The sequence below is a fragment of the Lathamus discolor genome, chromosome 8 (assembly GCF_037157495.1).
Source record: "Lathamus discolor isolate bLatDis1 chromosome 8, bLatDis1.hap1, whole genome shotgun sequence".
In the NCBI taxonomy this organism is placed as follows: domain Eukaryota; kingdom Metazoa; phylum Chordata; class Aves; order Psittaciformes; family Psittacidae; genus Lathamus; species Lathamus discolor.
The window spans coordinates 16,769,251-16,793,218 of NC_088891.1; the positions used below are offsets into that span (position 1 = coordinate 16,769,251).

General features: G+C 38.8%; 1 protein-coding gene across 7 annotated transcripts in view; it reads right to left on the reverse strand.

Annotated features, from left to right (window-relative positions):
• Positions 1-23,968, reverse strand: part of TRPM1 (transient receptor potential cation channel subfamily M member 1) — a 125,223-nt gene that overhangs the window by 14,193 nt on the left and 87,062 nt on the right. For 6 of the 7 annotated variants that reach the window (XM_065688885.1, XM_065688891.1, XM_065688888.1 and 3 more), the window contains 15 exons: positions 21,380-21,554; positions 19,303-19,426; positions 15,919-15,991; positions 15,075-15,175; positions 13,027-13,200; positions 11,859-11,993; positions 11,201-11,251; positions 9,484-9,624; positions 8,250-8,279; positions 5,756-6,045; positions 4,972-5,200; positions 4,074-4,196; positions 3,610-3,741; positions 1,520-1,648; positions 25-276 (listed from right to left, as the gene is read on the reverse strand). In XM_065688885.1, coding sequence (XP_065544957.1) covers positions 25-276; positions 1,520-1,648; positions 3,610-3,741; positions 4,074-4,196; positions 4,972-5,200; positions 5,756-6,045; positions 8,250-8,279; positions 9,484-9,624; positions 11,201-11,251; positions 11,859-11,993; positions 13,027-13,200; positions 15,075-15,175; positions 15,919-15,991; positions 19,303-19,426; positions 21,380-21,554 — 2,159 coding nt within the window. Of the gene's footprint in view, positions 1-24; positions 277-1,519; positions 1,649-3,609; positions 3,742-4,073; positions 4,197-4,971; positions 5,201-5,755; positions 6,046-8,249; positions 8,280-9,483; positions 9,625-11,200; positions 11,252-11,858; positions 11,994-13,026; positions 13,201-15,074; positions 15,176-15,918; positions 15,992-19,302; positions 19,427-19,621; positions 19,699-21,379; positions 21,555-23,968 lie in introns of those variants that run through there. The other variant, XM_065688890.1, reaches the window with a different exon arrangement.

The window sequence follows — 23,968 nt, forward strand, 5'->3', positions numbered from 1 at the left end:
ATTTACAGCACGTTAGGCACTAACCATTTTTCCAATCATCATGACATAAGGTCCCAGGTATTTGTTCACACCAAAGATATCCAGTACTCTAATGTACCAGAAAATGATATCTACACAGTAAATCACTCTTCCATAACCCATGTAAGGCTGGTTCTGCAGGCGAAGGATTGCTCCTATCATAAATACTGAAATAGCCACCAAGTCAGTAATATTCCAGTATTCCTGGAGCCAAACTTTCACTTTTTGGCTCAGCTTGCCAGGCTCTGACATCAGAATCTGAAATAAAAAATAAACAACAAAGAAATCATTAGGAAAAACACTAAGTTACATTTTTGAAGTAATAGTCATGAGAGAAGACCAATTTTGTAGCATTTAATAGGTGTCTGAGACCCCCTCTACTGCCAGCAAAATTTGTCTCAAGCAGCAATATATTTAGTCACTGGTAGGCAGAATTTCCTTTTCACAGAAACATTGACTAGTTTGTGTTGGAAGGAACCTACAAAGCTCATCCACTTCCAACCCCCTGCCACAGGCAGGGACACCTTCCACTAGACCAGGTTGCCCCGTCCAACCTGGCCTTGAACGCTGCCAGGGATGGGGCAGCCACAGCTTCTCTGGGCACCCTGTGCCAGTGTCTCACCATCCTCATAATAAAAAATTTCTTCCTTATGTCCAGTCAAAACCTTCTTTCAGCTTAAAACAGGTGTTGGCCTGACAGGGCTTGGTAAAAAACCTCTCTCTTTCTTATAAGCCCTTATTGAAAGGCTTCAGTATGCTCTCCCTGGAGCTTCCTCTTCTTCAGATTGAACAATCTCAACTCTCTCAGTCTTTCTTCACAGAAGAGCTGTTCCAGCCCTCTGACTATCTTCGTGGACCTCCTCTTAGACCCCCTTTTCATCTCTGTTTCTATTTCGGATTTATTAAGCTTTTTTTGTTGTAGGTTTTGATCAATAGCATTTAAACCAGGAGAACTGGCTTACTGACTTGGCATCCATATTTATCTCCAAATGCAGTTAGTACGAGATGGGGAAGTTGTGAACCAGAGAAGGATAAGCTAAGTGCAAGCCACACTACAGCATGTGAACACAGAAAAGTTTTTATGTCGTCTTCCTCATACAAAAGTAATGAGGTCAGTCTCAGAGTACTCCTGGCTAGTACCCAAAACACCTCTCTGCCTGTAGTTCTCACTAAGAGCTGCATCAGTAATAAAAAGACAGTACCTACAGAGATGTCCTTCACGGGTTATGGCCCTGCCCTCCTTGGAAATACACATAAGAGAATGACTGACCTCAGGGCGTTTTTGCCTCACTTTTTTGCCCAAGAAGAATTTTCCATTGTGTGGAAAAGGGTTATAAATGAAACTCTCTCCAGTGATGGGCATTTTGGGACTCTGTGGCTATTAGAATCTTCTCTGTCATGTATAGCTTCTCAACACTCTGGCACAAGTCCATGCTATTATTATCTTTAAGAGTGAGCTTCATTTTAAGGATTATGAGATGTTGGTATAATCAGACTTTACCTCTCTTACTTTCTCTAAAGCCAATGTCACGATGTAGGAGATGACAATCCATTCCTGGATTGATGGCCACCGTTCCATCCGCACCAAAATGATATAATTAAATAGCATCAAGTAACCGAGGTATGATATCTACCAAAAAAAGAATAAAATCCTTTATGGACTTCAGGTGATGGATCCCAGGATCCTTCCACAGTTAGGCATTATTCCATTACTTGAGGTGACTTACACACACACACACGAAATCAGGCTCCACTAATTTCCATTAGGAAGTTCTGGACTAGTAGTATAAGTCAACAGAGCTACCACTCTGTTTTCTGTGACAGTGAGAATGTCAGACTGGTGATGCTTGTGTCTCCATGCCTCACAGCAGTCTTTGATGACCAGCCATACAAACAACTTCAGCATTCTTGGAACTCCAGAGTTAAGAAACCAAAACAGATTGCAGGATAAAAAAAAGGAAACAAGGCAGTAATAAACCAAAAGGTTTTCCAGGGAGAAAACTGAGATTTCTGAAGAATGAGATAATCAATGTGATATTTTTATCCACCATCCACCAATAGATGTAAAACAGAGTAGGGAGGCAGGGCTGGGAGCGGTACGTGACTGGAGGGGTAGGGGAAATAAAGTGCCACACAGGCCACTTTCTTTTCTTTACCCTTTAATAATGTGATTGAGACCCTCTAGGCCAAATGTCCTCTTTATGTGAAGCCAAAAGCATACAGACTTCAAAGACCAGTCACTACAACACCTCATCCTATACTTGGTACTTAAACTCATCTGCATGAACAGTATGTTTGCAGATAATTTGGTTACTTTAAGTAGCCCCAAGTCTCAGGAGCAAGTTTCTTGCTGAAGCCTAACCCACTAAGAGCACAAAAGGTTGCATCACTGTGTCAGAGAAGAAACATCAAATAGAAAGTATTTAAAACCCTCTTAGCCTGCACAATGCATGAAAGTGAAGCCCACCCTAATTCTGACATTTACATGAGCATGTATGAACACACACATTGAGGCTATTCATGAAAGATTCAGCTGTTGAAGACCCTTCCTTGATCAGTTTCTCTGAAGGAAGCGGGCCTGCTGCAACGCCCTCCCCATAGCTGCCATGCCCACCGGCAAAGGCCATGGCCTCCAGCAGTGGAAGGAACGGACAGATGATCCAGGCTGCTGAATGACCTCATTTGCTGGAAGAAGCAAACCACCAATTCCAAAGGACTTTTGCACCAGCTGCTTTTTTAATCTAATAAAATGTAATTTCTTTACACTGTGAAACCACATTGAATGCTTTTTGTTGATTAAGTAAGAATTGTACTTTTAAATTATTAATACAAGCAGCAGAGAGGCATCAGTATAGTGTTGTGTGATTACAATGTGCAAAAACTGAAAACCTACATCATAATCTGACATATTAGGTATCTGAAGTCCTAACTTTGAATAAAGAAGAAACCAGTATCCATTTTACAGGGCACACAAAACTTATGAGTAGTAGTATGAGTACTTTTTCTCTTTTATTAAAACAGAGTTTAGAACCAGATAATTCCTGATGCACTGAAGAAAAAATCAGATGCCTTTCAAAAATAAGTATTTTAGTTTAGACTGGGTTTAGTTATCTAAATATAAGTACCTATTAAATCTTAGCAGACTAGAATCTGTGCTTCCATGTAGGTTGCTGTCATCTGAGCCTAACTGTCAACAGAACAAATGGCCAGCACTGATACTATGGCATTAATTCTTGTAACCTAAAGTATATTTCAACACAGAACAGGAGCTGGAGCCTTTAGAAAGCAAGAGAATCCAGCCTACTTTGGATTGAGTGGCTGGACTGTGGAGTTTGGCATGTGATTAGCCAGACAGCACCTCCTTCAAAGTTTGTAGCAGCTTTAGAGGCTGACAGCATAAGCGCCAGTTATTAATTCTGTTTCAATACCTATGCATTTTTCTCTGAATACAGGTAATGCTTTACTCATCAGATTCCATGAAAGTCAGTACTATTTACTTACTTATTACTTGGTTATTATTTTTACACTGAAATCCCTTAAGTTTCACAGGTATGAAAAAAAAATGTTATCAGTTTATTCATCATGACTTACTGTGTAGAACCAAAATTTGACAATAGGTGCATTATAGAATTCATAAATCTTTGTTCCAATTGGAAGGCTCTTTTGTTTTTTCTTTCCATTCTCTTCGTCTCCTTTTCGGGAGCCTGCATCCACATTTGCATCCTGGAAGACCGAAGTAGTCAGTTTTCATCAATATAATAGTAAAAATAGTAATTTTTCCTCAACTACAGCCCCAGTGAACTGTGAAATGCACAATGCTTCCTCTGAGTAACAGTTTCCTCTTTTGAAAAATGTAAAAATACAAAATCTGAGCAGCTACACACGTAATTGACACATCCCGAGAATCCAGCCAAAACCCTCCCAAAACTCTTCAGATTTTCATCCTACAAAGACCACTGAGATTTTAACCAGGGTGACCTATAGCATTATCAGAGAAGTAATTAAACTGAGCATTCTTGAGGTAATAGAACTTCTTAATAATTTCCATTACTGACCACATTTTCCTCCTCTTTTTCTCTGCTTTCATCATTTTCTTTTGATGTCTGGTAAGAATAATCATCGTAACTCCGAAACTCAAGGAAAAGGATGGTGGGAGGGAAGAGAATCCCCATTATAACCTGTACAACAAGAAAGATTTCAATATAGCTGACAATATTTGGATATGTTGATAGCTATCTTAAGGCAAATCCCATAAACAGCATTTTCTTTTGTATAGCATTCAAGGTATTCTGCTGTCGTCAAACCTACCAAAATTAGTAAGTAGTACCTATGAAGCACTGGCAATAAGGTCTTGTATGAAAGATGGCACCGTGGAAGGCTTCCCATCTCCACAAATACACTGCAATTAAGAAATTCTGCTGTAAAATGAAAGGTATGCAGAGAAATTCCATGGAATGGACAAAGTGGTGGTTTGAAGAGGGCTTTGGGTTTGTTACTGGAGTTTATAGTACTTTAGTCACTCACTAAAATTAGTTTTAATAGTTAAAAATGGCTTACAAGGAATGTAAGAAGCATGTGTCCATGTCTGTTTCATATTCTCTCTCTTCCATTGTGTGGACCCCTAATAGAGATCTTTTTGCTTGTATTCAACTAATTTTTAATCAAAGGTGTATGTTTTCAATGAACAGATCTCATCATTCATTGAAAGCCACGACTTCACTTCCAGATTCCAACTATGAGAAGCCTTTCATAGATTTGTATTTTCCTTTGTCATATGGTAATGTTCCTTAGATATCCCGAATTTGGAAACAAAAAAAAAATTAGCTTTAAAACAGGCATGTTCTTTAAACTTCTGCAGTTAGTAAGCCAATTTGTTCTATGCATACACTATGTATAATGGAGTATTATATACAACAAACCGTATCTTTGAAAACAGCTGCAGAACAGAAATACCTTAAGGCCTGGGTTTTTCCGCATGCGTAATCTACCCATCCACATGTCTGTTAGGAGCATCTGGCTGCATGTGTGAGCAATGAAGTCCCTGTGTTTAGCTGCCACAGCCAATTTCAGGCAAGTAGAATTACTCCAGTTTTTCAGCTCGTAGGTCAGAAGTTTCATGGCAATCTGCTCATCATGTTTATAGGACTGATCCAAGAGTTCAACAGCCAGCTGGCCAAAATCTCTGGAAAATGCAAGGTTAAGTCCAGTGAAGTCTGATATAGAAATCAGTGTCTGCTTGCATTTGGCGTTTTCATTCTGGTCACAGGGGATCATGTTTTTCCCACACACATGTACAAGGACAAGCACAGCTGAGTCTCAAGCTTGACTTGGGACAGCCTACTGAAGGTCCCAACAGATTTTTAGTGACCAGAAAGAATTAGCTTACACCAATAGCATCTTAAGGCCAGTTTAAATATATCATCAGATACCCCTTACTTTATGTGAGTAAACCCTGAAAATAACTTTGTGAAAAGAAACTAGCTAGTTTTACAGAGAGAGAAACTGAAGAAAAGAATGTGTTCTGTCAGAAAAAATGCAAGTTTTCTCATTGCCCATGTTGCCTTCAGATTCTGAGATGACATTTTGGCTCATTTACTCTTGATAAATCGACTCCAAATGGCATTCTGCAAACATACATTCTGGAAATCAATTGTACTTTACTAGAAGTAAAGCTTCCCAGCAGGTCAGACAATCCCCTATATCAAGTAGATATAAAGTTTGCTCTGCATCTACTAACTTTGAGTTGTTGTCCAGATCCTGAGAAATGTCATCCACCAGCTCACTCTCAGAAGACTCATGGGCCATAGACTTGTAGAGCTTGCAGGCCACCAGCGCCTTGGCCATGGTTTCCTCCCCTCGCTGCCAAAGGAAAAGTGCCATCTTTTGCCGTTTCATTAGCACTGCCCACACCATCAGCTCATGAAAGGGATACTGGAAGCGGCTGACTTCTGGGTCATCCACATCAATATCGATCTCTTCCTCCTTCTTCTTCTTTTTCTTCTTCCCTTTGGTGGGAGGCTCATCATCCTGGGGAGAAAAGGAGAAAAATGTTCCCATTAATTTTTACAGCTTACCTGGCAATGACACCATGCACAGAACAAGTATTTAAAGGACGTATTAATAGTTAAATATCTAGTTTGGTTTTGCCATTTGCTACAATGAATGCCAATAGCAATAAAACTATGAAAAACAGGTAACAGAGCATGCACTAGGCCAGTACATACAGCTTGCTATTTTATTCAGAGAACCATTTCTTGCATACTTAATTACAAGTCACCCATCTTGGATAAGTACAGTAGAACCCTATTGTACTGAAGGCATCATTTTATACTGCATTGGAAATAGATCTCTTCCACATGTGTAATTGCAATTTCATTTGCAATAAGTTGTTGCAAGTTCATTTGCAATAAATTAATATTTAATGAATTCCTTTGCAGTGCAAGTGGAACTTTAACAAACCTGAATTCACTATGAATAGGTTCCACTGGAATTTCTGATTTGATATGTCTGCATCTATTCCTGAAGAACAGTGCTGCATATCTTACAGGTATCAAAGCAGTTTTCAGATGACATGCAGGTGGAGAGAGTGGTAACATGCAAATGGAGAAGACAAGCAGACAGCATCCTTAAGAACAGCAAGATACTAAAGGGAGTCTTCACCTTTGAATAGCAATCTCCTCTTATGTATGCAGTGGAAACGGAGGGTATAAGTATCCCATTTCTTAAAGGGATAGGGAGGATAGGCCATTACTACAGGAACCAACATGGAAGTAACTGAAGGGAAGTACTGACAATGAAGCAGGATCCTGAAGGGAGAAAAGCCAGGATTGGGAAAATTAGGGCTATAAATAATGTAGGAAGAACATTGCATATATAGGTGCAGACAGAGCTCATCATCACTGTACACCTCGATTCCAGAGTCAGAAGAGTATTGCAAGTAAAAGCAATTACCATTCTCCAAAATTAGTTCCTGTTCAAGCAAGCTCAGCATAATGCACTATTTTTTCCCCAAATACAAACTTAAATGCAAACTGAGGGTTCAGCCTCACACCCCACGTTTCAAAGACAACTCTTCAGCTCAACAATGAAGAGCTCTCTCTTCCAGCAGTTTTAAGAACTGCAAGTGGTGACCTCTGTCTCTTATGGAGAATTCAGGGGTCAGTAACTGCATGCACATGAAGAGTGGTAAGCATCTCTGAAGCATCTCAGATGGAGGACCAAGGATTAGGTCCTCCTCAAACTAAAAAAAAAAAAAAAAATCAAATCAAAACAATACCCTGGGTAAGAAAGACAAAGTGCTAAGGAGACTAAACTTCCTGGTTTAGGGCTGTAACACTGGAAATCAAAACAACCTCAACACTTTGAATCATGTCAATTTACTGACCACTTCAACAAAAGAAATACCAATTTTTCATTTCACTTTTTCTTTCTTTTGGAAGAAGGGAATGGGCTACAGCCACTGACAAGTGGAGAAAACACTTTGATTTGTGCCATGTAAGCCATTTCTCAATGAGAGAAATAGCAAAATCGACTTCTAGAGAAGTACTAAGCAACCTATATGTGATCAATGCTGAGAAAAAAAAGGTCACACCTCAAGGGCTGAGCTTTTGGCCTTAAGTCATTAGAAAATAGGAAGCTGATCAGAGAATTTAAACATAACTTGGACTTCCTCTGTAGAGAAGAAAGCTTCTCATCTGCTTGGGGAAACAGAGGCTTTGTGGTGAGTTTAGCTCCCATCAAATGTGACTCAAGCAAAGTAAAGGGTACATACACACTGTTCTAATACTATCACTGTGTTAATAAAAACATACTTCATGAGAAATACTTTTGTGTAAATGATCTATGATAAAACTTCATTTACACCCACATCATTACTTCATGGTTAAAGGGGATTTGACCGTAAGCACTGCTGGATCACATTCTCTTTTCAATACCATAAATTTTCACATCTGAATGGTTAAATCTACAGCATGTTCCAACATGGAATGTGTTATTACATAATAGTGCTAAAAACTGCCTAAAGACTGTTGAGCAAAGCTTTAAGCAGCTCTCAAGACCCTACCCATTAAAAACAGTCCAAAGTATCTCAATAGGCTGTTTTCAAAATAGAAGATTTTGTCTAGTACAAATTTACTTTACCACAATAATAGTGCAAAAGCTAAGAGCAAGAGCAGAACTTTACCAAGAAATGCTCTGAGAAAACCCAGTATTTTACTATAAATCCAACTTACCTCCATTCCTAGTAGTTTAAGAGCTTTTGGCTGAATATTAAAAATAAAAAAGAAAATCAGTTAGATGGGAAGGAAAATTCAAAGACCAAACAATACCAAGGAAAAACATTTACAAATGTACAGTATTTATTATTAAATTTACTATTCTAAATAATTGTACCAATAGTGGTACAATTAATTAATCTCACTCTAAATTGTATTTTCAGGAAGCCAATGGGTTAGGAAATATTTTTTGTCCTGCACTCAAAGATTTTGATTCACGTGGAAGAGTTAACTGAATCATTCAAGAATATGCTGCTTTGAGAATGAAAATCATCACATGAACACAAAAGATTGAAAAAAAAAATAGTGCTTCTAAGCACACATGGGTTAAACATACCCATAGGGAACCGTAAAAAAATATAACAGATCTTGAAACCTCTCACAAATTCCCATTTAAAAAATAAAATATCCCTCTGTTCAATTGCAAAAATCTCTGGTTTACATTTTCTCTAAAGGTTTATTTGTTTGTTCCATCAGATAATACTACACCATATATGTACTATACATCAGCTACATGAGTGGCCTTCTGATCATCTGTGGGACTTCCTGTAATTAGGAAGCTTCACTTGACCTTCAAAGCTGAACCAAACAAATAAATAAGCTAATGAAGAAAATTATTTTATTTGCTTAGAACAGACTTTTTATCAAAGCAAGGACTATGGTTCATATTCTCAGTATTGGTACTAAATATACTAAAATTGGTACTAAAAATACTAAATGCCCTATTGAGACTGCAGTGGCTTCCGTATAGAGCAGCTCTGTACGTGACTTCGTGTAACAGTTCTTCTGTATTCTGATGAACACTCTGCCTCACCCAAGCTAAGCTGCTGTTGGCTAAGATGACTTGATCAATAGGCTTGGCTTGACCAGCACAGTTTACAGGTATGAGAGCTACAGCTTCAAGTAGGAATAAGTAACTATGCAAACACCACAGTTAAAAATGCTTGGATTGTAAACTACTGGAATGGGAGGAAATTCACCTCCAGATCAATGTTTTTACCACCTTTTGGGTCCTCCCATATTTTAACATGTTTTTATAGGTTCCTTGTACCACTTCACTACCACAGTTTCAACTTCAGTCTTGCAGCATTTGTTTAGAATTAGCACGTAGTGTTTCACAAAGACAAAGAACAGTGTTACTTAGTTTTTACCATCAGCATGATGGCCACATCCAGAATTAACTCATTCTTACCCTCTTTGGTCCAAATAAATTATTATAAAGAGTCCGAAAACTTTTTCGCGTATAGTTGCAGCGGTAAGCTCCACCCATGAGGTATTCAAGTACAAGACCAATATCTATGAGGCTGATATGATAATCTGGTGGAAGGTTTCCCTACCAAAAATTAAAAAAGAAAAAAATGAGGACTTAGGATAAAAAGCCATTAACATACATTAACTTGCAAGGCTAGGCATATAAGTCATGCTCAAGTTGGCACATGGGTATTATTTACAGCCACTGGTTTCAGCCGCTGAATGTTTGTGTGACAACTGGTTCACATAATAGAATTGGAAGGGGCAGAGTTTTTTTGTTTCGCTGTTGGCAGAATTTATAGTTGAGGCCAAATTTTCATTTGGTTTACTCGTACAGTCTGTCAGTGTCCATACAAGCTTGAGTTGTTTTCAAGGGTTATATTGATGAGATTAAATAACTTCGTATTGATTACCATTAATCCAGTATAAAAGCATAACTTAATGTCATGATGAATATCAGGCATACTTTACCTCTTATGGTAACTTATATTTCACCATAATATTATCTACAGAGTCAAGATTACGATGCAGAATATGATCTACATTAATGTGCAAGCCAGAATCAAAGAAAAAGGGAGACTGCAATTTCCATCATTACACTTAAAAACTGGATAGTGGTACTGACTCTACTAGAAACATGAGCTGAATACTGCTCCACTGTTCAAGCTACATCCTACAACAATAACAGATTCTACAGCACCACCGAGCAGTTGCTATGATGAAATAACTATATCCTAAGCAAACACATCACCTCCATGTTAACCCAACCGAATCCCCGAGACTGCCGCTGAATGAGCATGAATGCGATGAAAAGGAGACAGACAGAAAGCAGAATGCAGAACAGCATTAGTAACACTCAAAAAGACAAACACTGAGTGAAGTATTGTGCTATGAAGCAGATGAATATGAATTATACATTAACCCAGTGCTGTGCAATTCCCACATCTAAATCTCCCTGGAATAAATGGGAGTTTTCCTTGCAAAAAGGAATACAGGCTATTCATGTAGCTGAATTTTACTGAGTAAAAGCCCCAAACCCTCGAATAGAGCAAATATGACAACAAATCTTACAATGACCCTATTCATGTATAATGAACAGATTTACATGAAATGCAAACAAATGAATAACAAATTTAGGATGTGTAGCATTCAGAAACGGAACAGATTTTCTCCCAGAAAAAAGTAGGATTGATGGGAGAAAAGTAATTAAAAAAAAACAAACCACAAAAGGACACAAACAAGAGGGAACAAATTCTGTGCTCATGACTGGGGCTTCTAGCTAACCCAGCAGGCCTTTCCTTCCACTCCTCCTTTGGCTTAAACCACAACAATGCTGCATTGGGAGCTTCTTGTAGAGAGGAAACAGTATCAACCTGCATCTCAAATGATATATGACATTGCTAGGAGCTAAACTTGCCTTTCCTTTGTTTTTAAATTCCTTGCAGAGCAGGACAGCCATACCTAATTTAAACTGACATCACTGTTTGTCAATGTGATGTCAATCACATTATGATTGACATCACATTGTCAATCTTCCCTTTCATAACAGCTACCATTTAATTTCAAATGTCTGCTTTCCCCCATACTACGTTTGCTTTTGCTGTTGACTCACATGGTTAATGTAACCATGCAGATGTAATGCCAGGAGTCAGACTTACCTTTTTCACATCTCTGACTAGCAAATGTAGTGTATTTGGTGGACCCAATCTCTGAAACAAAAACATTCACAGTCCATTAGATCTTCTGTTCTTTAGATTTTTGGCACACCCAAATGTAACTGCTGGGGGAGTGAGTGAGTGTCTGTGTGGTTCTCAGTTACTGGCTGGGCTTAAACCATGGTGGGCTACAAGGAAAAATGATGCTGAGTTCTGCAACATGCTAAAAACAGAAGTTGTCATATAAATACTTTCCAAATTTACAGGCTTATTCAGTAATATGACAACGTATACATACAGGAAAAGTAATTGAGATTAAAAGTACATGGCCACTACGGGCTGGTATTAAAGTTTTACTATCTACATTAGTTCTTTAGGTGTTCCAAAGGTGCATTTTAAATACATCACTATATTTACACAGCAAATTACAATAGCTTCTGAAAGCTGAAGTATATGTGTATATGTGGGGATACAATAGAGCACTGTATGTAGTAGCAACATCTCCCATTACTGCTATCCAAGAACTGTATATTGTCAGGACTGGGAGCTTTTTGGGGAAAAAAAGAAAGCGTATCTCAGAAGGAGAAGAAGAAAAAGGGCAACCCTGTGAAATACAGTAGCAATGATGTCACAGAGCATTTTATTATTTCTGCTCACTTACAGTATTATAAAGTTCTTCCAGTCGAGGAATAGTGAGGAAGTGCTGCATGTTCACTCCATTCTCAATAAGGAGTTTCACAAAGTCCACCCGATCCAGAACCAGTGCATCCAGCATAGCCTGCTCCAAGGAGTTCACCTGCATTGCAGAATGGAGAATGTGAGACTATGTGAGCAGAGAAGAGCTGGTTGGCCAACGACCACAAACATTTTCATTAGGATATTCCCAAGTTCCCAAATACGCTGATTAATCTGTAACTGAAAACAACATTTGACCCATATGCAAGTCAATGCAAATAGTAGAGTTTTCCAATGAAGTCTTGGGCAAGAGGACAGCAGTGAAATAAACCTTTAGCAACACAACTGTAGCTATTAGTTTAGTATTTTTAACTAAACCAGGCATACCATGTTTGACACATTATGTGGAAAAGATCTGCTTGTTCAATATGATAAAAATCAGTTAAAATGTAAGGAAAACACACTGTATGTGTTTAAAATTATGTTGACATAATTCCCCTGATAACTCACATATGTATCATCTACTCAAACTGCTGCCTCCCAGCGAAAAGACATCATATAATGCCAAAATACTCAAATCATTTGGAAAGAAGCACTTCCTCTTCCTTCACCAACTTAGTTTTTCTTTTGAAAAACGTTGGTCAGGAAGACTAATGGGTCTTCCCTTATTATATTCTAAGGGGTTAGAACTCAATAGGAGAAGGAAAAACCCCTTGAGCAGCAGTCCCCGTGACAGATGAACTTCAGACAACAGACCAACCTAACCTACTGCAAACGGAAAACAAAGCACTTAAAAATGGAGATGTTTCAACTGCCTTAACTGGAGAAATAGCATGTACAAGGCAGGATAAAGATGTTCGCTGATGTTCTTCCTTCTGGCAAGTGCAAAGAAGAAGATGAAGCAGACAAGCACTGAGTTGTACTGTTGTGATATGGCTGCATATGGTGCACATAGGATGAGAGAGGGTTTCCTGGCTCAGAGACTTAACAGTATCCTTTGCAGGATCTACTGCTCATCTTGTAAGAGTGTGCAAATGATCATTCTATGGAAAGAAAATGTGTATTTTCTGTCTCTCTTTGTACTCTAGGATGAAAAAACCCAACAAAGATTAAGGAATTCTACAACAGTTTTAATACAAATACTTTCACCTCACCCAGTTCAGGAGCTCAAGCTTTCTTGGGTCTGTTTCTTCTTCTGGCTCTTCTTTTGCTTTTCCTCCCTTTTTCTTCCCTTTTCCTTTACCTCTGGCTGCTTTAGTCTGAGCAACTGGAGATTTCTTTTCTTTCTCAGGAGCTGTACCATCAGGAGCTGTAAGGCTACCTATAGGCTGTATTTAATAATGCATTAGAAGTGACTCTGAATACACTCCTATTGAACTTGCTCCCCAGTCACCACTTCCCGCATGCAGTCAACTAGAAATGGTAACTTTTTTCAGTATAAGGACCTTTTCGCATAGTCACCGCTCTATAGCTTTTAAAGGCTGTTATGTCTAAGATAGTCACCAATACTGAAAGTCCAAGTAATGAAGCAGGCAGGCTGTGGAGGATTTCTCTCATAAAATCAGGGCAAGAGGACTAAAACACAGGCAGAGACACTTCAATTTTGTGACATTTCAGTTCCTTTGCTCTCAGTGAAAGCAACAAGAGCAATAGTTGTCAAATAGCAACAAGCAGGAAAGGAACTGGACAAAAAGAGCTTAACAAGAATGTTGCCAAATAGCATCCATACTGTGGAGACAAAAAGGGGAGTAAAGAGAGCCGCTCTCTCTTTTTCTCTCTTTTCCCAAAGGAAATGGTCTATTTACATTCTGCAGACAAGATTTCTGTTTATACCTCCTTCAGACACATTTACTCTCTGCAGTGTTCTTCCCCCTTCCAACCTGTCTGCCCTAGACAGGCAGGCAAACATCAAATAACTTGACACTACTTGTCTGTGATTTGGAGGCTTAACTTGCTCCAGCTAATGCTTAGGTTATATAACCTCCAGGAACACAAAGTGGATTACAACTACTCGCGCTCTGCACAGAGAACCACAGAGCTGAGCCTTTAGCAAGGCTTGTTTTCCTTGGTTTTGTTTATCCTAAAAAAGTAATCTCTGCCTAGCTCCCATAAATCCATTTGCAAGCCTGGAAGAAACTCCAACTGCCAACTTGCAGCACAGGCTAGTCTGAAAGTAATCATCATGGATTTGAAATCATGGTGAATCCCAAGTGGCTGATACTGTTTCCACAAATTGCTGCAGAGTTTGAGTGTAAATCAGGTCAAAGCAGTAGCTGGCTTCAGCTGCTAGGAGGTACCTCTGAATCCAACCACAATAATATGGAGATTAGAGCATTCTGTCAAAATAAATGTTATCTAGTAATACTACATAATCACATTGAGGATAATTAAATCCTCTCTATATAAGCATTTTGATGAATCTTGTGTATCGGAAACATCACATTGAGTGAAAGACTAGAACAGCACATGCAGCAATGTTTGTTTACATGTAATTATATGGGCTTCCAAATGAAATAAACCCACTGTTATTTACAGCACGCATATGGACGCGAGAGAGGCATATGTAAAGGGTTTTAATTATACAGATGAACAGAGGCACTGCAGTGTTTCACCATTGACTTCAGCTGCTACACAATCAAACTCCAATAATTTGGAAGACAATCCAATTTCAGGACCTGAAGGTTTACCGAAGATCTGCTTCTTAGTTCATTTGGCACAGCTCTGCCTTACAGAGGCCTGTTTTCTGCCATGGTTTCTTCTGGTCAGCAGGATTTTGCTCCATTAATCCAAATAGAGATTTTCACAAGCTGTTTACTAAGCGAGCAACAGAACTCCTTCTCAGCAGCTCCATGAATTTCCAGGCCACATGTTTGTCTAGGCAGCTGGGGATCTTGCCAACTGCTAGCATATGTCCATGACACCAAACCCTACAAGGACTCTGAAATAAGGTTATTTTCCTACTTGTCATGAAATTGCTTTTCTTTCTTTCACAGAGTTTAAATTATTGTTCAATATTTGCCAATGGCAGTATAAGGTAATTTCAAAACAAACAGGTCATTCTTAATTAGTAAGGTATCCTACATCAGTTCAGCATAAACCAGAATTCAATATAGTTTCTCCTGCCAACAAAATCCAAGCTGAGAATATTGTACCACTTGTTTTAAATGTCTAACAAACAGTAAGACTGAGAAAACTGTCTTACTGGCCAGTGGTGTCCAAAGACAAATATCTGGCTGCGTGCAATGTCTACACGATTCCAGGCCAAAGCCAAGCTGAGCTGGTCTGGAGCAGATGCATTGGTACCTGAAGAGAAACATACAGATGTTCAGTATTTCATGCCTGGATTCATCAAATCGATTTATAGCATCTTCCATTTAACCACATAATCCTAATTTCAAAAGGATTAATGAGATTCTCTCTCTTTTTTCCTTAAAACTCCACACTGACTTTATATTCTGATGCAAAGATAGACGTCTAACTGTTCTAAAAGACTACTTCTCTCAGCTCCTCTGGCTGATGCTGTGGATAGCAGTACAGTAATTCCTCTCTTTATTTCTCAGCTTTCGGGACTCCAGTGATCCCATATTGAGCCCGTACCAGCTACTATCTACCTGCAGACAGAAAACAGTTGTTTCAGCAAGCATAACAAACTCAAAATAAGTATGGAACCAACCATAAATTTTGCCCCAAGGCGTATAGAGCACAATCTGAAATCTGGGAGAGTCCAGATAGTCTTTTCCCACCTGTTTTTTGAACTTTATTAATACAGGCTAGAAGTACAATAAGGAGCGTTGAAATATGAGTGGTATAGCTGTTGCACCATTCCCATTCCAGGCTTTCAAGTGAGGAAAGCCACACAAAACTTTCAATATGGATTTTATGCCCCAAGCTAATCTGAGCCTTAAACCAAGCACATTCAGGTTACTAGCTAGAATTCAAGTGAACAAATCAAAGACTTAAACATCAAGAGTATAGGACTCTGAGGTTCTTAGGATCAGTTTTTAGGATCAGTTTGTGCATTCTTCCTAACTGATTGAAAAACCCACCTTTTAGGAGAGCAGTTAAGATAGACATCTCAATGTCCTGCTGCCCTTCAGACCCCATACGGAACACAGTAATCTAAAGGATAGCATAAAACCAAACACACACAATTACAACACGTAAAAGAGAGAGAGATAGAAAAGAAAAGAAAAATGGTGAAGGTTTATTATTTTTTAAGACTTGAGATTTTTCAAAAAGTACAGCTCCATTCACTTTTTTTTTTTTTTTTTAATGAAATTTCATTGTCACAGGAACATTTAATTAAATTCTTGCAATAAACTTCTCATCAAGTGTCCCTGCATCGGCAAACATGACAAGTTTGGTTGAATTCTTCACCATACCAATGAACAAAAGGTGGTGCTAAAACTGCAATGCCAAACTCTTCTCTGGCAGTTCTATTATTTTCCAGTAGTAATGGAAATGCCAGGTTGGAAATGGAAATGCTAGGTATCAGAGAGCACTATCATAGCATTAATTTTATTGACAGTAACACTCATATATGTTTAGTTGCAAAATATGCTACATATTGACAACCAAATAAGCAGAATCAACTAATAAAGAAAAGCAACTATTCTTTCTAGGCACATCTGGTGAATCTGTTACAATTTGCTGATTTTAAAGCTTAGCCAGTGGACTACATATTAAAAGATGAATAATTCAAAAGCAGAATAACCTCATTCTATGTTAAGTCAATACTGAAGGCAGACAGAAAAAAATTACTAATTCTTCATTTTCCAAAAGCACCTCTTCAAAGCAGATGCTAGCATTAAGTACTAGGAATAGCAATTTTCTGAACAGTTAGAATTAACTTTGCATGAACACAAGATGCATGACACTAGAAGAGACAAGAACTAAAGGAAAAAATACAGTTACCAAGAAAGCAGAGAAAGTTATCAACAAATGCAAACCATAAGCCTGTTTGAGATGCACAGTCTGAATTTTGCTGAGTAAATTAGGCCTGCGTAGGAAGCGGAAAACTATGTGTTGAAATTGAATTATTTAGTTGTTATCTTGACATGTATAGATACATAAGTAAGCACCTCCTTGGCAGCTGAGAGCAACACTTTAAAGAAAAGTCAGAGGCATGAGGTAATGCCCATCATAATCTCTGGGAGAAGGCGAGCTTTTTTGGAGTGTGGAGAATATGAAAGTGGTAGGAAGTCTGCAGACAACCTGGTGATTGCTTGACACAGATTGCCGTCCGAATCCTATGTCATTTCAATTGTCACAGGACACCCTCCTGAAACATATTGAGGATGCCTTTGTAGATTAATTCTAAGAGTCACTGATGTGTTTTCATGTGTTCCTTGACTCAGCCAAAATCCCCTAACCTTACTGAATATTTTGTACCAGCTTTACCTGTGGGAGACTGGGCTCTATAGGCATGTCTATGGCAGCAAATATAACAGTAGAGTTGGCATTAAACTTTGAGAAATAATTTTACTTAACGTTTGAAAATTTTCAAAACCTATTTTAGTGTCCATCTTTCCAAGAGAAAGAAAATATAGCAAATATCATTAAACTTCATAACGTAACCTTCCTTATATTCTGAATTCTTTGTTAGCCATCCTTCTTCTGATGTGAGACTTAAAGTGTGTTGAAAAGCAGAACAGGACATCTCAGAGTTCATTCAGTGGATATGATGAACAAATTTCTGGAGGGCTTTTGTACTCCTCTCTGTTCCTTGACTAGAACATATGGGATAGTTCTAATCTGATAAAAAGTGATGGCCTTATTTCTGGTGTTTAATTACTCAAGAGTAATGTAAAAATTAAGCCTTGATTGGCACTTTGATTCCTGGGAGCAGCTTGTATAAAAAAAAGAGGACTAGCACAAAGACTGATGCACAGATTTGAGGAAATTTCTTTGCATTATGCTTAGTACCAGTGTGCTGAGTTCAGCTGTGTGTTCTATCACTCTAAGTGGGGATCAAGTGGTCTTTCTTGTGTTAACCCTTCACTCACTAATAAACATCAAGTCAGTATGAAACCACACACCACAAAAAGATGGAACCAGAATCATGCCTGTGCATGGTAGTGCATACTTCTCTGGGTACCAGAGTGGGATTTATTATCTGTCATTGAACAAGCATGCAATTACTTCTAGAAATCAAAGTTTTGCATCATCTGTTGGAAACAGTATTAAACTTGGGAAGACTGGAGTTCAGAGTTTGTCTCCAAGCAGACCAAAGACAGGAAGTGTGGGCTCTCTGGAAGGAAAACCCATTTAATTTTAAGGGAGCTTGAAACACCATTTTCCTATAAACTCAAAAAACCCCTCCCTCTTTTCTCAGTCTCATGATGCAAGTTTCATCTGTCATTCAAACAGTTACTTTACAGCTTCTGCTGCTGTAGATGTCACTTCATTAGTGATACAATTAGGCATCTTGAAGATCGAATATTCCCTGTGTTTCACACAGTAATTCAGTAGCAGGTTGGTTATTTGATTCCCTACGCACAGTCTGAACATCAGGCTGTGGCAGTTCTCTTGTTTCCTTCTAACAGAAAAATGCAACTCCGTAAAAAAAGATAAAAATATCAGCCATGCCAGTTCCAGCTGTAATTAAAACAAACCAAAAAAACCCACAACCCCCACAGAATTTCCACCAGACTGTTCATCTGCTATGGAAACAGCTGCTTAGGATTTGCATGAAAGAATGAAACTGAATTATACCAGGACTCCAGGGAGAGGTCAGACTTACAAAAATTCACTAAGACAATCACTCAGAGGAAAACACTCAAAGATTCATTTTGCCTGCAAAAGCATAGGCACGGTGAACACAATTCAAGATACTGTTCACAGACAACACATGGGAATGGTAAAGATTTTCCTTTCCTGAACACGCTTTTCTCTGCAGCTGGGATAGGGCAGACAGGCAGGAACCTGAGTGAGTGGTACAGTACATAGAGCAGGCCTGCAATAGTCCAGGATCAAGCATGGATGGGATCTTTGAGAATGCTTGATGTTTCATTTTTTTCTGAAAAACCTGAACTGCCTATTTTAATGGAATTAAAGGTTGCTAAACAGTAACTGCATCAGAAGACCAAAACTGTGCTGATGCCCTCTGAATGCTCAGTGCACCAAGGAACTATTTCCTCAATTATCTTTCCTCTACTTTCTACAGTTGGTCCTGGTTTTAGTACATTTATCTCAGTGTCTTAGTCTGCCTTGCTGAAGTCCATGAAAAAAGACTCCTATCAATTCACACAAAAGAAGAATCCTTAGAGGCTTTCCTTTCTTGGCGTATCCTTATGAATGACTGTGTACATTTATGGAGCTATGTGGAAAGAAAAAGGTTCAACTGTAACCCTGTGAGAACAGCACTTTAAAGGACTCTGTGAAGTTTGCTCACAGAAATGATCTTTGTGAACTACTTTTAGGAGACTTACAAGTTCTTTTTTTTTCATGCATTCCATAAGAATGATGAACAGCTGATGAGCTTGACTCCTGTTGTAGTTAAAGGTTTTCTGGATGGTAACTAGAAGCTGGTCCCTAAGGGATTCACTTATTATCCTAAATGAAAAATGAGACATAAAAGAAGACATTGCCAGGATTAGTATCTATTCAGGCAGCTTGGTGTTTGAGAAACAAATTTTCACTCACCAGTGCAAAGACTTTATTTTGAAAATAAATAAATGAAAACACACAGCATTTTTGCATTCGGTGCAGGTAAGAATGAAGAGTTAACAGCAACCAGGAAATTCATACCCAGTCTGGCTCTTGTGCATCTCAGTACTTCAACATTGAGTAAAAACCTGGCAGGGAACTTGAACTATCCTTTCACCCTGGAATAAATGAAAGTAGCTCTTACTCCTGTTATGTATTATAGATATACTTCTTGTTAAGAAGTTCAGTCTTCAGGATTTCAGCAGTACACCTTGCAGGACCCCTACCTACACCTCTAAATGTTGCAAGGCCCTTTGTATATAGCTAAAACCCCCCAAAGGATTTCCCATTACTGATATGTCACCTTGGCTGTCTTGGTTATCTTCTAAAACAGAGGATTTAAATTGCTAGTGTATCTGAAATCTTGTAATATCCAAGTAATTAAAGAAACTAGATCAAAAACATTCTAGAAAGGTCAGCAACGCTTGATGTCTCAATTCAAACTGAAACAGAGCCCTTCAATCTTCATCCATTTCCTAATAAAACACATGTATTTTCAGCTGATGGTGAACACGACCAGCAGGCATTCAAAGCAGTGGGCAGCTGAGCCTGTGAAGTGCAGTAAAATTAAAGCTCATTGTGAGAAAATTATTCATTTAGAAAGCAGCATTCACAAATGAACGTATTTATCTCACCAGAATTACTGGAAAGGGAGATTGGACACTGCATCAGATGTACTGGGAAAGGAGGAATGAGAAATCAAAAAAAAAGTAGGAAAGTTTGATCTAAACTAAGGAGCTTGGTCAGCAGAAAGGGAAACCAAGTTGCTGAATAATAAATACTGCCGGACAGATTACATATGTACTGTGTGTAAACATCAAAATAATCCAGCATCAGACTGCCCTCCCAAGATATATGCAGCAAATAACATCCACACTGCTTGACAACGGTGGTTGTCTGCTTAATATTAATCCAAGCTAAGCTCCAGCTTCAGACAAGGAAGTAGGCTGTTTCTTCAGTGCAAGACGGGTGTGCTGTACCCCAATCAAGATAATATACTTGGTTTTTGCCTGAGTTTGGCAAATACTGATATTAACAATGACTTGTCTGGAAGAAGGCCAGACCTACTCTACAGAGCAGATGAGCTTAATGCTGCTAGTATAGGCTTTGTATCTTCTTTAAACTAACCATACTTTTATCAACCAAAGGGGTAGACAACCAATCATATAAATAACAGGCTCCAGGAAAGTCTGGATTAGAAGTGACTTTTACAGATTCATTTGGGCAAAGGACAGGAGGGCTGTGGAGTAGAATGCTCCAGAAAACATCCTTCACTCTGTTCATGACATCAGGCAGCACTGCCCTGAAGAACCATCACAGAAAAAATAGCGAGAGAATGGTCTGGCACTCTTGCAGAATGAAGCTCATTCACACAACACACTAGAATCAGGCAGCACAAACTTTGCAAATACATGCACTAATTAACCTCAGCCCTGGCCTGAGAAAAACAGTAATTCTTGGCAACCATTTGTTCCTTGCTTCTAACATGCCCAACCTAGCACCAAATACAGCTCAGCAAAAGGTGATGGAGCTTGTGTGCTGCCCTGAGACCATGCTTATTTCACTGAGACCATGCTTATTTCAATGGACCATCAAATACATTCCAAGTGGTAATAATTTCTACCCATTAATGCCAGGACTAAGATCAACAGGCAACAAAAGTTGACTGACAGCAGGATGCTTCTGCTAGCAGCATTTTTGAGCTGGTTTTCTAATGAAGCTTTAATGAAAGCAAGGCATCTAGTCCTACACTGTCCTCCTCAGCAAGACACAGCTTTGGTGAAGATCTTGAATTCTTACCCTCCTTCTTCTGAATACTTGTGTGCAAATGACAGAATATCGGATGCTCGTCCACTACCATCACATATCACAACAGGGAGAGGGGGTTCTTCTCGTAGGCACTCCAGTACAATGGAGATCACATTGGGGCCCCCTTCCACTATGAGCCCAACTACTGGAACACCTTGTCCCAGCCCTGCAAAAACAAGAACAGAAACAGAAAAAGAAGTGTCATTGAAACTGAGTTTAAGAGGTTGAGATATTATAAGAGGATGTGATTACTTTGTTACAGCATCACTTCAGACCAGAGCGGTCAGGAAAAATTGTACCATTTCACGGCCAACACCAGGAAAAACGTGCATATGCCATTTCATAGCCCCAAAAGGAAAAAGTTAAGATGTCTCTCTGCCCTTGCTCTTCCCTTAACTACATACTGATCATTTATTCACTGAACATTGGTGAACCGTTTGAAATCTCTTTTGACAGATAAATCAGCTTAACATGATTCTCCGATTACTTCATTAGCTTCACTGTTACTTGGATGGCTCCCAGCTACTGTGTCTTTGATGCTTTAGCTCTTCATTGGTTACCTACAGGAAGTCTTCATTAAGTTGACACATAGCTATGCTTTCTCCCAAGATAAAACATATGAAATTAGTGTCTTTGTCATGAGGCTGCAATGGCTGGCCGATGGAAGAGACGACAGCTGAGCATCCCTTTGCTGTCCCTGCCTCACTGTGATCTCCAGGCATAGGATGACAAAGGGAAGCCCACAGGTCACATGGTCTCAGTAGCCTTGATCACAAGATACTTGGGCAAATGAAGGACAAAACATTACCTGAAGGCTGACTAATCCCACTAGTATAAGCATTTGAATTCAGTTCTTAACCTGTAAAATGAGCAGTGCTTTATAAAGAACATGCACATTTTCTATGGCTGAAAACATATGAAAGAGTTTGTATTTTCAACCTTCATTCCTCTTTGAAGAACAGGAACATCATGCACAATAACAGCAGAAGCTTCCTGATATCCTCCTGTTAGTATACCCCAGCTCTGATAAGGATGAGTCACAGAGCATGGGCTGGCCTGTGTGTCCATGAAATCCTTAGTTATTCCTGATGAGATTTCCAGCAGAGGTGCCTGTGCTTGAAGTGATTAAAAAGAAACAAAACAACTCCCTGTATGTTGTTACTAGTAGGTGTACTGCAGCCCTTCATATAACTTAACTCCCACGTGTATTCCAAACTTTGCCCTTCTCATGACAAAAATCACCAAACACTACTTAAATCAGGACCAACATCCCCAGCCCCTGAAGTATTAAAAGAAATGATAGAGAACATCTTGCCTCTGGGCCCTGATTTCCTTATCTTCCAAGCCAGTGCTCCCTTTTACAATGCTAGAGCTCTTCCAGCACTTCCACAGTAGATAGAAAAAAATAAAAAAATCATAGCTAAGGTTAGCTCTTTCTATGGGCAACAGTGAGCAGCACTGTCTCCACACTAAAGGCAAGGGGCATCACTTCGGCAAATTCAGTTTCTTAAGCTTACTGTAGGCAAAAAGCAGTACTTAAATACTGTCCAGAATGTTAAGATGTCTTGTGGCTGATGGTAAAGCCTTCTGGATTTAATTGGTACTCTGCTTCATTTGGTACTCCATTTTTCTGCTCTACCTATAAGATCACTTACACCCTATTAGAAACTTCTGTAGAGTTCAATGCAACTGTTATTCTGAATGTTTGGTTTTTCTTACATATACAGGCCTACACAGGCTGTGTTAGAAGTCAGAAAGGCAACTGGTAGAACTGATGTCTTTTCTCCAGCAATTCTTAACTGAAGTAAGGAGTCAAAGACTATATAATTTTAATTGGACCATTTTTAGTCAGGTTGTTAGGTGGGATTTTTTAAGCTGCAGCTCTTAAAAATGTGTATTTATTTCATCTTCAAAAAAAATTCATTTTTTTCTACAAAGATGTAAATGAAAAAATGCCTTTTGAATTATTTTTTTTTCTTCTACATAATGACAAAAAGAATTCTAGGAGGTTGTTTCAGAGATGCTGTAGCAACTGCTTAGAACTCGAACTATGGAAGCACTGATGTGAAATTGTCTTGATAATGACTTCATTAAATAATAAATCCCAGCTGAGTTTATCTGAAAGATCACAGAATTCTGAGTGTGATGTTTCATTTGAAACAAATCTGTATCAAAGAGAAAATAAACTGTTCGTATTAACTTACGGAATGGTGAAACACTGAGCTGCACAGGATTCCTGTAAACAGGAACTGTACAAAATTACCCCATTCTGTTTACTGATGCTTGTGAATTCTAGCTAGAACTGCACAAAATTCTTGACATTTCCATTTCCTTAAACTCTTACTGCTTTGAAGCTTCTCCTTGCTATTATTTGTCAACTTTTCCTCCTCACTTCATGCAATCCTTATTTCTCTGGGTTTTCCATGTTAGATGTGGGCTCTTTCATCACTTATTAGACAGCGTATGTTCAAGTTTAGCCACACAGTCCTGATCAAATTTGTGCTACAAAGAGCTGGAAGAAGCATTTCATTTCAATACTTTTAAATACTACTTCATGCCCTTGTTCCCTCCCTTTCTAAG